General features: G+C 48.2%; 5 protein-coding genes and 1 non-coding gene across 6 annotated transcripts; 3 read left to right on the forward strand and 3 right to left on the reverse strand.

Annotated features, from left to right (window-relative positions):
* Nucleotides 1-2,875: 2,875 nt before the first annotated feature.
* Nucleotides 2,876-4,273, reverse strand: AtWU_04147 (kinase-like protein; the record flags this gene model as incomplete). The annotated part of the gene is made up of 1 exon (XM_035499258.1): nt 2,876-4,273. The coding sequence occupies one exon, from the start codon at nt 4,271-4,273 to the stop codon at nt 2,876-2,878; it is 1,398 nt and encodes a 465-aa protein (XP_035355151.1).
* A 720-nt stretch (nt 4,274-4,993) lies between these two features.
* Nucleotides 4,994-5,641, forward strand: AtWU_04148 (formyltetrahydrofolate deformylase; the record flags this gene model as incomplete). The annotated part of the gene is made up of 1 exon (XM_035499259.1): nt 4,994-5,641. One exon carries the CDS (start codon nt 4,994-4,996, stop codon nt 5,639-5,641), a length of 648 nt encoding a protein of 215 aa, XP_035355152.1.
* A 519-nt stretch (nt 5,642-6,160) lies between these two features.
* Nucleotides 6,161-6,563, reverse strand: AtWU_04149 (uncharacterized protein; the record flags this gene model as incomplete). The annotated part of the gene is made up of 2 exons (XM_035499260.1): nt 6,161-6,484; nt 6,546-6,563. 2 exons carry the CDS (start codon nt 6,561-6,563, stop codon nt 6,161-6,163), a joined length of 342 nt encoding a protein of 113 aa, XP_035355153.1.
* Nucleotides 6,564-7,174: 611 nt separating this feature from the next.
* AtWU_t102 lies at nt 7,175-7,262 on the forward strand. The gene is given in 2 exon segments: nt 7,175-7,212; nt 7,227-7,262. It is a non-coding gene; the product is annotated as a tRNA-Tyr (tRNA).
* A 621-nt stretch (nt 7,263-7,883) lies between these two features.
* On the forward strand, nt 7,884-8,776 carry AtWU_04150 (NACHT and WD40 domain protein; the record flags this gene model as incomplete). The annotated part of the gene is made up of 2 exons (XM_035499261.1): nt 7,884-8,489; nt 8,555-8,776. 2 exons carry the CDS (start codon nt 7,884-7,886, stop codon nt 8,774-8,776), a joined length of 828 nt encoding a protein of 275 aa, XP_035355154.1.
* Nucleotides 8,777-9,241: 465 nt separating this feature from the next.
* AtWU_04151 (uncharacterized protein) lies at nt 9,242-10,221 on the reverse strand (the record flags this gene model as incomplete). The annotated part of the gene is made up of 2 exons (XM_035499262.1): nt 9,242-9,270; nt 9,342-10,221. The coding sequence occupies 2 exons, from the start codon at nt 10,219-10,221 to the stop codon at nt 9,242-9,244; spliced, it is 909 nt and encodes a 302-aa protein (XP_035355155.1).
* Nucleotides 10,222-12,606: the final 2,385 nt, after the last annotated feature.

Below are 12,606 nucleotides of genomic sequence, written 5' to 3' on the forward strand. Positions count from 1 at the left end.
TTTTGCTTGAACTTTCTTACGGTATCCAGCAAAAGGTGGTGCCGGTGTTAACCCTGACTGGCGGATTTGAGAAAGCCATCTATAAGCAGTTCAGGCTGCTTATGGTAACACGGATTACTCCGATTCTACTGTATTCCACAGTCGCTGATAAACCATCCCTTCTAGATCAGGAAAATACCAGACACCCAGCACCCAGGCACCTGCGGTGCGTGCGGAGTAGCTCTTAACTTATCATTCGAACATTCAAATGGGGAACCCAAGACTGTTTGCATGATTGATTCCGCGCACCTACGAGAGTCACCTATAATATTTGATATCATTGGTGTGAGCCTTCGCATGCCGTATATCTGCCTTAGGGACCGGTGCCGGATAATGGTCAGACAAATGCTCGCCCGTTTTTTCATCTACTACTGCGAAGCCTGCCCAAAACAATTAAGCGTCTCCGAGGTCGGCAAGAGGTCAAATGGTTGCGATGTTACCGTGGAATATAATCGCTGCGGTGACTGTATTGATCGGACTACGGTGTCCGACGAACAGAGTACACAGGAACCAGATTCTGCGAGGTCAGGGATCCTAATATCTCAATCGACGTATGACTGGATTACCTACTGGGCTCTGTCAGATCTTATGAGCCTATTCATGAGCAAGCTTGGATGTGCGCCTGTCTATGTCAAGCTTACAGACGTGGCATCGGGCCGCTCATCGAGCTTTACATGTGGGGACATACAAGAACCAGTGCTCACGCAATAGCAACTGCTCCAGTCTGAATAGCCTGCACTTCTAGATGAGCACCGCGGGCCCAAACGAAATTCAGCTAAAGACGATCGATTCATTACAAAGCGGCGAGGGCCCTGTTTTGATCCTTCGATGCGACCGCGACGGATGGTCTAGGGTTCCATAAAGATCCAAGATGCATCACATCGTCAGGGTTTTCGAATGGAACAAGACAACACAGAAATAGCACGTCCGATACATTGACAAGAGGACCAGTACGGAAAAGGCAACTCAGCCGCTGTCTTGACAATATCTTGAAAGGTCTCCTGATCGAAGCCCTAGAAATGGCAGTAAAGAAACCGTCGGTACCTAATCACTACAAACTTCTTCCTCAAGAGAAAGTGTCTCCCTCCCCACTTTCCCAATACTGCTTGCATCATCGTTCGGTGTTGCCTAACCTATCACGATCATGCCCGTTTCAAATATGAGTTGGAAGGGGAAGCTCACTGCTGAGACATACATATTGTACTAAGAAGATATGGCTCACCTCAAACCCGGAGGACAATATATACCCCGTTTGTGTTAAACCCGAAGATAGCTGAGACCTAGGCCAGCAAGAGAACACCGCTGCCAGGCAGCAGACTTCAAAGGCAAAGGCGAATCTGGCGCAATAGCAAGAACATGTCTCATAGGCTTTACTAAACCAAGCATATTTCAGATGTCCTGCCCAATCGTGGCTGATCTGTCACTATATCTTTTGGCAGTCCAGTCATATCTGAGCCTGTCGTACACAGAGAACACAGGGAATCTCTTGGCCCAAGTGGTCTAAGTTACTCTGTCCAAACCCCTGTCTTGCCTCAATACATGCACAGGATTACACCTGTGCGTGCGGGGTCATACTGCAACATTCAAGTATTGAGTAAGCAGTTCAATCCTGCCTGATCTTCTGGGAAAACTTTCACAGCTCAGGTCGCTGTTGGAGTTGCGGGCATAGAGCCAACCTGATATGTACATGAAGTCCGGGTGGACGGATCCAGTTACTTGATCCAGAGCATCACCAAGAAGGACCCGCTGAAACATCTAGAGGGTGAAAAACATTTTGTTGTCACAACACTCAAATCCCTCACTTCTGAGGATCTACATATTGATCGTTCGCCCGAAGTGGGACCCAGGAACTTGCACCGAGTTAGAGTTCCTGGTGATAAAGATGAACAAAAAGTTCCACAACATCACATAATTGTCTGAAATAAAACTGGCTTGCGAGGGAGACATCATACTTTGAATGAAAGAGTACGCAGCTCTACATTCTACTACTTATAAATCAGCGAATGTCTCAAGACTATCCACAAACAGCGTCCTAGAGCTCATTAATGTGGACTTTCGGGTAATACCGACATTGTTACAGATCTTACGCTGGAAACCACGGATGTGTCTTTATTGGATAATCACCATTTTCTTCTTCTATATCACTAGGAATTACAGAGCCTGTGCTATAGTGCTGATACTGCTGATTATAATACTGCTCCTGGTGCTACCGAGTGCCAGGACCTTTCCTCATGACTCACACTGGGCAGGGTCATCAGGTTTCCATGGTGAATTTTGATTATCAAGAACATTGAGATACGCGCAGTGTGCCAGTATCAAATGAGTAGGGAATAAATCATAAACTAAGGGTAGATGTGTTCTATTATTGGCATTTGGGGTTCTGTGTCGAATTCTCGTTGTTATGCTCGGAAAAAAGAATACTTTAAATAGGGAATGAAATGCAAGTAATGGGAGCTGCTATTTGCGGGATCCAATTGCAAACAAAGTGGGAGAGGTATCCTCAGAGTTTTATATGAGTCAAAAACAATGTCACTATTTCTGGTAGCTGCCTGGTATATCGTAGGCTTCTTGTCGGTCTCCAGTCTAGTTTGTAAAGCTACAAGATGCTAGGACCCCTAATGCCTGAGGTAAGTCTTGTTGCTTCAACACTGCGTACTATCGTTATGGAAAACTTGGGTATCAATAGCATGCTATTAACTGACCCATTGGTTATTATACATATACTTTCCTTCTTGATATATAGAACACATAAATACCACAGGCTTCCTACTCGTTATCAGTCTCCATAACTCCACCCAAGCTGCAAGTATTGAAAGTACGATTCCACCTTTTGCTCCTAAGCAGTATTGCGAATCTTCTCATATTCGGGCAATGCCCATTTCACCATCCATTCCGACTCGAGGACCTGTTGAGCAGAAGGGCGATCTTCCGGCCTGAAGCGAAGCATAGAGCGTAACATCGAGATGAAAGCATCACGTTCTCTTGATTCAAAAGGCGGCATTCCTTCCCGTACTCGCGACTGCTGCATGTGTTTTTCAAATCGATCCTCCCATGCCTGAGTCGAAGATGCGGGAGGGTGGTGAGTCGACTTACTACCCTTGTCTCGAATTTCTGTCCATTTAGTGAGCCACTCGGAGGGCAGCGGGCCAAGTAATCCGACTTGTTGGCTAGTCATATCGTCATCATTCGTAAGGAGACCTTCAAATAGTGTTCGTTGTCCCATAATATCCCAGATGGTACAGGCAAGTGTCCAGATATCAGACGAAAAGGTCAGAGGCCGGGTTGGCTCAAATCGGGCCTCAGGGGGACGGACCAGCAGAGGTGTATGAGACCTGAATTTCCGTTCGTGCGTCGGACAGAATGCCTCGCCAAAGTCTGAAAGACATATCTTGGCTTCTGGAAGCGCCACATCCTCACTTGCGGCTCCGAGCCATATAGGTACTACACCATGTTGTGGCACCTCTGGCGGAATTCCTTGACCATCTAGTCGATTGACTGGCTCGAGTACCGGTTCTCCATACATTCCATACAGCATTTCAGTCGACAGCTCATCAAAGTCACGGGAAAGCCGAAGTAAGATATTCCCACGATGAAGGTCCCCATGGACAATTCCTTGGGAGTGGATGTACTGAACAGCAATTATGAGCTGGGCTACTATCGCTCGGGATGCCCCAAGCTGAAAGAGACTGATCCATGACCCATTCTTTGCGTCTGACAGGCTCATTCGTGCCGGCCTGGTGACCAAGCAGGTGTGGTTGCCATTGGGGCCTTGTATGTTGAATATGTCTGAGATAGTAGGGATCAAATCTCGGTCTATGTGTGTCGATTGTTGGGGTTGCGACAGCCTGGACAGCACGCTGTTTTCGAGGGGATTCGAATCCGCCGTACAGATTTTCACTGCAACATATCTATTGGAAACTTCATCGTGGGCCAGCCAAATGGTCGAATATGTACCATGACCGAGTTTATGAACTACCCGATAGCGATTGTGGAAACAGTTCCCAATTGTAACTGGATGATAGCCCCCAGCTTCATAATATTCCATTCTTTCCACATCTTCGATGGGTTCGTAAAGGACACGCGTGGTTTTCTTGACGGGTACTGTTTCTCTGTAGCTAGTTAGAGAGAATACTCGATAATTCGACGGGGAAGAAATGGCTGGCTGGCTCTGAGAGGTAGGCCACAACAGGGGAAGGGGACGGTTAAGCGCAGGGACTGTCGGAGTAGAAGGCATAGTTTTCCCATGTTGCTACTGCAGTGTAAGCTTCCCGAAACTGAGTCCACCTGTAGAATATGGAACAATTTTACAGAATAACATGATTATGCATCAGTCAGATGCGAGTAAGAGGATGGATTGTGGGGAAATAGCGACAGTAAACATGCAGCCAAACACACAGCGGTAGGAGAAGAAACGGTGGAGCAGCAACAGCAACACAGCATAGATCGATAAGGCACCCAAGCATTTGCGATCTGCGCCCTGATCCACCATCACATTCCAACGTTCAATGACAATAGAGCGGACAATAACTCAACGTATCAATCAATCAAATTAAGAAAAAATTCAATTTATTGTTCAGGTACAAAGTCAGTACCCAGTGTCTTACATCCTCCACGCTGATTCGCGAATCCCAGCATCGAGCCTTGCTGTCGATCGCATCCCATCTCATCATCCCAGCCACCGATTAATCCCCAAAACCCACTGTCAATGCGCTCCGCCCCATCACTTCGTCTTTTCCATCTTCTTCCTCTTTTCATCTCCATTCCCTGCCTCTTAGCATTTCCTTCCTCCTTGTGAGGTCATTATCCCACTACATCCATGTCTACACCACCACCACCCTCCCCCCGATGAACCATATCCATCTACTACAACTACTACTACAACTCGATCTACCCGCCTGTTGATCCCCGCCTCCACTTTAATCTTCATCTCCACCTCCACCATCAACAAACAACAATGACTCCAATCCCGATCCCACGAATACCACGACCACCACCAAACCTCAACCTCCACATCTCACTCCCCTTCACACAAAAATTCCAATCATCCTCTATATCTCTCCGAAACATCATCCCCTCCGCCCTCAAACGCTCCTCCGCCGCCTTCATCCCCGGAACCTACAACAGCCACGGCCTCTCCCCCGGCGCCGTCGCCGGCGTCATCATCGGCAGCGTCCTAGGCTTCATCTTCCTCCTATACTTAATATTCCTGGCGTTGGGTGCCGGGCGGCGCTTCTCCAGCGAACCCAGCACGGCGACGTCGGCAACAATGTCAGAGGTGGTGGTGGAGGAAGAGGGAAGCTCGATTTCGCGACGACCACCGCGACGTCGGCGGCGCGAGGTTGTCGAGGAGGTCATTGAGAGCGGGGGCAGTCGGCGGAGTCGCAGGTCAAGAGCAAGTCGGGGGAGAGATTCGCGTATTGTTGTGGAGGAGTCGGTGACCTCGTCTGGTCCGTCGAATGTGGTTGAGGTCGAGGAGGAACATTCCAGTGTGGAGGGTTCCGGGGGCCATGGGCGGAGGAGACGCAGTCGGCCGGGACACTATCGGGCTGTGGATCCGTTGGCGTATGGGGGGTTGACGGAGGATGAGAGTTTGAGGTCGTAGTTGCGGACCCTGTGTAGGGGGTGTGTTGAGGGATAGCTATTGTGATTTGTTATATAACGCTGTCGACGTGATTTGGTCCTGTCCTTTCGACGATGATTTGATACCCTGCCCTGTGATGTTCTTATGATTATGTTAGAATTGCGAGTCAGTTTTGCACGCAAAAATGCCCATGCACACGGAACTAGAAATGAATAATGTTAATTACTACCGATATAGAAATGATTGGATTCAACGAAAGTAAACCGACTCGAGTAGTCATCCATAGACCATGCGCCGTTAAGCGCCGACGCCAGTCAAACCTAACCTGACCTGACTGACCCGACTGAAAATCAACCAAATATACAGAAACACTGACAAAACCCCGCGCGCGAACCGTGCTCCGTGAATCCTTGCGCCCAACCAAAGAATGGCAATACAGTATCAGTAGTAGGCAATCGCATCCAATCTAGACGAGAAGAAAACGCAGACACCAAATCCAAACAGCAGTTCAAAATCACTGAAGACAGCACTCCTCTCATCCTAGAACAGGATATCCAAGCAGCAACAGCAAGCCAATGCAGCCATTATACCCGCGCAGATACCACCTCCCGAGGATCCGCCCCGGTCTTGTCCGGCATAGTAACCTTGTTGCTGCTGCGGCGGAGGATAGTACATCGGCTGGCCTTGAGGCGGAGGAGAACCGTAGTATCCCTGCTGCGGCGGGGGGCCATAGCCCTGGGGCGGATATCCCTGGTTGTAGCCTTGTTGAGGGTAACCGCCCTGCTGGTAGTAGTCTTGCGATGCGCCTTGGTGGTAGGGACCGGCGTCGTGGGTCGGAGGAGGGTAGGACGGAGGAGGCTGGTCCTGTTGTTCAATATCGGTCAGTGGTGTAGTGAGACGTGGCGAGAAGGTTGACTCAACATACAGGTTTGTTGTAAGACATCTTTAATAAGGAGACAGTCGCAAGTCTTTCAGACGCGATGATCAGTGATTATGCGGTCTTTTGTTGCGGTAAGGAATGCCTGACGGCGCAGTTGAGGCTTCTGATAGGAATGAGAGTCTTTTCTATAGTGCGGAATGTGCGGAGAGGTAAAAGAGGGGAGGGTGATGGATGTGAGGAGAAAAAGTCGGGAAAAGAGACGAGAAGAAGCGCCGAGCGAAACCAACGATGGATGGCAGCTTGGCGAGTGGTCCGGATTAGGCAACCGGCTATGTCGGTCTACGCGGGCGGAATTGGGTATGTTGGGGAGGACAAAGATGTCGTGCAGATGCCAACTACTTGGCTTATGTGTCTACAGTCTCGTGGTGCCAGACGAAACACACAAACATTGGAGTGTCTCTGTCACACAGCGTCTTGTTTCATCCGAGCTGCTGATGAAGCGTAGGCTGCCCTGAACGTGACTTCGCTACCGAATCGGTGGTTGGGGAAAGAGGGGAAAACATGACGAATATCTTATCTTGGCGTGGTGGCTGACAATGGTTGCCATTTTTAGTATTTCCTTGTGACAGATTGCTCGATATAATGGCAATACAAGTTCGAGCTTACAACGAGAACCCCCGATGGTCTAGTTGGTTATGGCGTTCGGCTGTAATGGTAATTATTGTAACCGAAAAATCACCAGTTCGATTCTGGTTCGGGGGATCATCTTTTTTGGTTTTCTTTTTTCCTCTTTCTTGGAGAGACCTACGACTCAAGTAATAATGCACACCAACTCTCTTTTTTTATTTCCACACTCGGGTGGTACCTGATACGATTTAATCTTGTAGTTAGGTGGACTTAAAACGATAGTAGTATGTGTACGCTAGTATTAGTGATGTTACCTTAACCACGGCACTAGTAGTATATATATTGAACGGTCAGTGGAAATTCCAAACAGTGAAACAGCTTGCATAGTAAATTAATACTTGCGAGATAGAATGATTGGGACCAAGAGTCAAGTACATTGATCGATATATCTGTTCTATAAGCTCCTCAACTCGGCATATGATAATCATATCCATTCTTTCTAGCGTGTGCCCATGTACCTCCTGCATGTTTAGCGCCATTGATCCCACATTGAGAGCCACTCAGCAGTCACCACACTAACCCGAGGCTGAGCAGCATGTTTGGTTCCTATCGCATCTAAATTAGGCAACGAACGCCTGTCAACCTTCCTCTTTTCAGCCTCGCGAGCCGAACACATCCAGTCCAGCACTCTATCACTGATCGGTTTCTATTGCGATTGCACTACAAGAATCCTTCAAGACCTCACAGCGTCCCAGAATGCCACTGTGCAAGTCTGGGTGTCTTTCGACATTGCTTGGGGGTTTTAGGAAAGACAGACATGCAGAGGAGGGAAGGCACGAGGCAGACGACCAAAAGGTCCAGGAAAATGACGAGAGCACCCCGGCAAAAGGATCTCCCAGCAGTGACGCTGCTGGCAACGTTAGTCAAATCACAGAGGTTCGACAAGGTGATCAATCACCGGATATCGGTAACACTGCTGCACACCACCGACAACAACCAACCAACCAGGCGGTTTCTATCCACAAAGCTCTCTGGGATAAGGCCTATAGTAACCTCAAGAATGACCTGGAAAAGGCAGAATACGTCTTAAGGTATGAGGAACTGCTTGCGAAGGTATTTTTGAACCAATCCACGACCGAGAAAGCAGTCGGAACGAACGAGTCTTCTCAACACCTCGGAGAAGAACAAATGAAAAAAGTGGTTGAAGAAGGCCTTTCGAGAATTGAGAAATACAAGAAAGCTATTGAGCATTCGGAGAGCACTATCAATGTAATCAAGCAGGTCAAATCCATTCTTGACATCCCTCTGAAGAATGTCTCTCAGACTGCACTGCCGTGGGCCGTGATTTCATCGAGTGTTGATGTAAGTTGTATTAACCTTCTATCAATCATCCAATACAGGCACTGATGAGCCACCAATGCCACTAGATACTGCTCAAGCCAGTCAGCGCTGGAGCAGCTCTCTACAACGGCGTAGCTTATGCGGTTTCTAGGATCGAGTGGTACTCGAAATTGACCAATAAACTTCTATGTGAGGACAGCATAAAAGATGATCAGTCGCTACACGGAATACGAGAGGACATAGCTGGGCGAATCACGTCGTTGTATGAGTCACTGCTGTTCTATCAAATCAAGAGCGTCTGTTTCTAGTAAAAAAGGTATCAGCTCCTAGTGTGGGCTCGCGGATTGCTGGACCTGGACGATTGGAGTGGCAGTCTAAAACACATTCAAGATGATTCATTGTTTGTTGGTCAAGCGGTTAGTAGTGAATCTCACAGACAGAAGGCAAAGTTATAAGAGAGTGGGTCTGTGAGATTCACTACTAACCGCTTGACCAACACCTGGCCAAACACCACCTTGCGTGAAAATCTATATATTGAATCTACCGATTCGACACAAACAATGAATAATCAACGCTCTGGGCTTCGCCCCCCCAGGCTGTGCCTGGGGCCCCCCCCTTTTTCCTCAAGATAAAGATACTCTCCTATAGGAATTTCATAAACAACAGAATTTTGTTCAATGTAAGACCGAACATGCTCTCCCCAATCGCGAATATCTTCATTGTAGGTGCACGTGATAATCGACGGAACGTTCCACTTAAGCCGCCGCGTAGCTTTATACCTCCCATGTGCCGTCAAAAACGGCTGACATCCAATAACTGCTTTCCAATAAGGAAAGTCTTTTTTTAAATCATGGAAAACCGAACATACTATACCATCACGATACGCCGCGAGATCCCATTCCGTATCGAACGACGAGAAGACACCATGCTGCGAGGCGATATACTCCGCAAGACAGCTCTTGCCCGTACGGCTGTTCCCAACGATAATCAAAGACTGACGACGCCCAGGCTTCGGGTGGATAAGATTGTCAAATTCCCATTGACAGATTTCCAAAGGCACCCTAAAATTCGACGGGTTGATGTAGCTTGGCAACTCAAACCGTTCATAAACCTCCTCATTCTGATGCTCGAACTCAACAGCCCCCTTGATATTGTTGAAAGAGCAGTAGAACTTATCCGGAAGAAGTTCCTTACACTTCGCCAACTTCGAAGCCGCATTCCGCTCTCGACCAATTTCCTCCCACTTCCGCTTCCGCTCGGCTGCTATATCCGCAGACATCTTCGGCCGCTCCCCAAAAAGATCTCCACCCTCGATCTTCTCGCAATACTTAACATGGTTGACAACAAAATCTTGATAATTCTGCCCGCGACGTCGCGTCACGATGTTGAGGGAATCACACATGTTTCCCGGCACAGTAAGACACTTACGAGCAGTCGAAAAGCTCCAGTTCACCTGTTCGCCAAAATTAAGTAATACATGATAGTGTATTCCATTCACGCGGTGCGGTTCACGACACCCGTAATACGTAGCTTTGGAGAGCTTATTCCTCTCCAACATTTCGTTAAACATCGCTGCGAACTCATCCTTGTTCTCTAAAGAACACTGAGCATATGTCAAAAACACCGTCCGACAATGGATCGCTGCTTCCGCCTTGCTGGACGCTATAGAGGTACGAGAACTGACTACCGACGCAGTGTCCGACACATCAGACACTGAACTTAAGGACGACAAACGAAGACGTGAGAGAGACATTGTTGTAGATCGCAACAACAAAGGAGGGCGCATCGCCCTTTTATCATAGCTGCCCAATCTACCCCGCTTCCCGAATAGGAAGGTAATCCTCGTCTCAGCAAAAATACGCTGAGACTGGCAAGAATCTCCTTTTTGGGATTCTGCTCCTGGCTACCGCCCGTACTTACCGTACGATTACCCCCTCTTCTCCCCCTAAGGGGGATGCCCGCCTATCGCGGGGGGCCCCTCCATCCTTTCGGTGGATCCTCCCGGTTCTGTAATTACCCCTAAAGGGGTAATTCTGTGAGTCTCAAGTCTCACAGACAGAAGGTAAAGTTATTACATGTGGGTCTGTGAGACTGGCACTTATGCCTCAGGCACAACTCCTCCTGCCACCGTCAGTAACTGCCTCAACACCTGAGGCATTATCACCTTGGGTCATACCAAACACCGGTCCTCGCTCCGCTGCGGATCACGGGCAAAGCCTGGGCCCCCCCCACTCTTCAATATCCGCTACCCGGCACATATATATGAGGCAGAAGATGCACTTGCCAGGGATTGCGCGCTTTTTGACATGGAATACATGAAGGGTCAAATGAGAGCGATGATCATGGACATCGAGACAGCTGAAGACTCCCAGGAGTTTCAGAAGCGTCTGCAGGCTATACGCCGCGTGGATCCGCAGGCTACCGTAAAAACCATCGAAAACTTAGAAGAGAGAGTCATGGATGACCTATATACTTGGATGTTTTGATACTGAGCAATTCAAGGGCTTTATGTGTTGGGAAGAGGACCGGCCTAGACGACTTTGGATCAGTGGGCAGGCTGGAACTGGAAAGACAATCCTTTCAATAGGCACTATAAAAGAACTGCAAACACAGTGCCTCAGGGAGCCAGAGCCCCCCACGATTCTATACTTCTTCTGCCAACACACCGACGCAGATTTGAACAACGGGGTTGCAGTACTTCAAAGCCTGGTGTGGATGCTTCTCCGGCAACAGCCCCACCTAAGCTCACACCTTGACGAGCAATTCTCTCATTCAGGACAAGAATCATCAGTGATTGCAATTAATTCGCTACGTGGTGTGATATTTGACAAGTATGCTGATAGATTCAGCTCGTGTCATTATTGCCGTCGACGCTCTTGATGAATGTGAAGAGGGTTCGCGCAGGCAACTATTGCGATTTATGAACGGTATTATTACCAAGGAAAGAATGTCCCATTTCAAATGGTTTATTACCAGTCGGCCTCTATTGGAAATTCCAGACAGCCGACCTGAGTCAACACTACAATACCATAGACTTCTGATGTTGGATGATCAGAACCTCATTCCCTGGATAGACGCTTATATCGATCGAAAGGTCCAGGTGCTTCGAGACAAAGCTCAGAACCAAGAGCGTGTTCATAGGATAAAAGATTAGTTACATTATCGAGCCAGCAACACGTATATATGGGTTTCTTTGGTGTTCGAGGAGATAGAGAATGCACCCGAGGCCCGGTGGCAGAAAATCATTGAAGATACCCCACGTCAGCTGAATGAGTTATACACTTATCTGCTCAGGCAACTGCCCTGGTCAGAATGTAAAACCGTTCTGTGTGTTGCAATGGTGGCACGCCGGCCTTTGAGTTTATAGGAAATTGAGCAACTTGCGGGAATGGAAACAGGTGTCAATGCAGGAAGGGACTATGTAATTGGGTGCAGGTCGTTCCTGAGTATTCGTGGCGAGACGGTAAATTTCATCCACCAATCTGCTCAGGACTGGCTACTCTTGAACCAGCACCAGCTTCGTGACGGGTCTCCGCAAGACCCTGGTGTACTTGAGAAGTGCATCCATCGTGAAATCCTCAAAGACTCAATGAAAGGAATGAGATAGACGTTGAGTGAGAACATATATCAGCTTCCTCACTATTGCATTGCTTTAGAAGAGATTGAAACACCCTCACAAGATCCACTTGCACCGATTCGCTACGCTTGTCAATACTGGGTGTACCATCTCAAGGAAGGTGAGCGTAAGACAGAGATTGACCTGCTTGGCTTTTTACGTCAGCGCTTTCTTCACTGGCTGGAGGCGCTGGCCTTGATGAGAATCATGCCCGAAACAGTGGGAATCATTGACATGTTAAGTTCCACGCCCGCAGTATGTAAAGGCTGATAATCTTTGATTTTTGTTTATACTATGTCCCTGACACATCAAGCTTAGATGACGTCAAACCCTGAAGTACGCGAATTTTTGCTGGATGCAAAGCGATTTGTCTGGAGGCACCAACAATTAATTATGACCGCACCACTCCAAGTCTACGTATCTGCGCTTATATCTACACCAAAGGCCAGCTTAGTGCGAGAAACAGGAAGTATCCCGAAATGGATCGACCAGGGACCAAGGTTGGAAGAGGATTGGGGGCCT

This window comes from Aspergillus tubingensis, assembly GCF_013340325.1.
Source record: "Aspergillus tubingensis WU-2223L DNA, scaffold_6, whole genome shotgun sequence".
Taxonomy (NCBI): domain Eukaryota; kingdom Fungi; phylum Ascomycota; class Eurotiomycetes; order Eurotiales; family Aspergillaceae; genus Aspergillus; species Aspergillus tubingensis.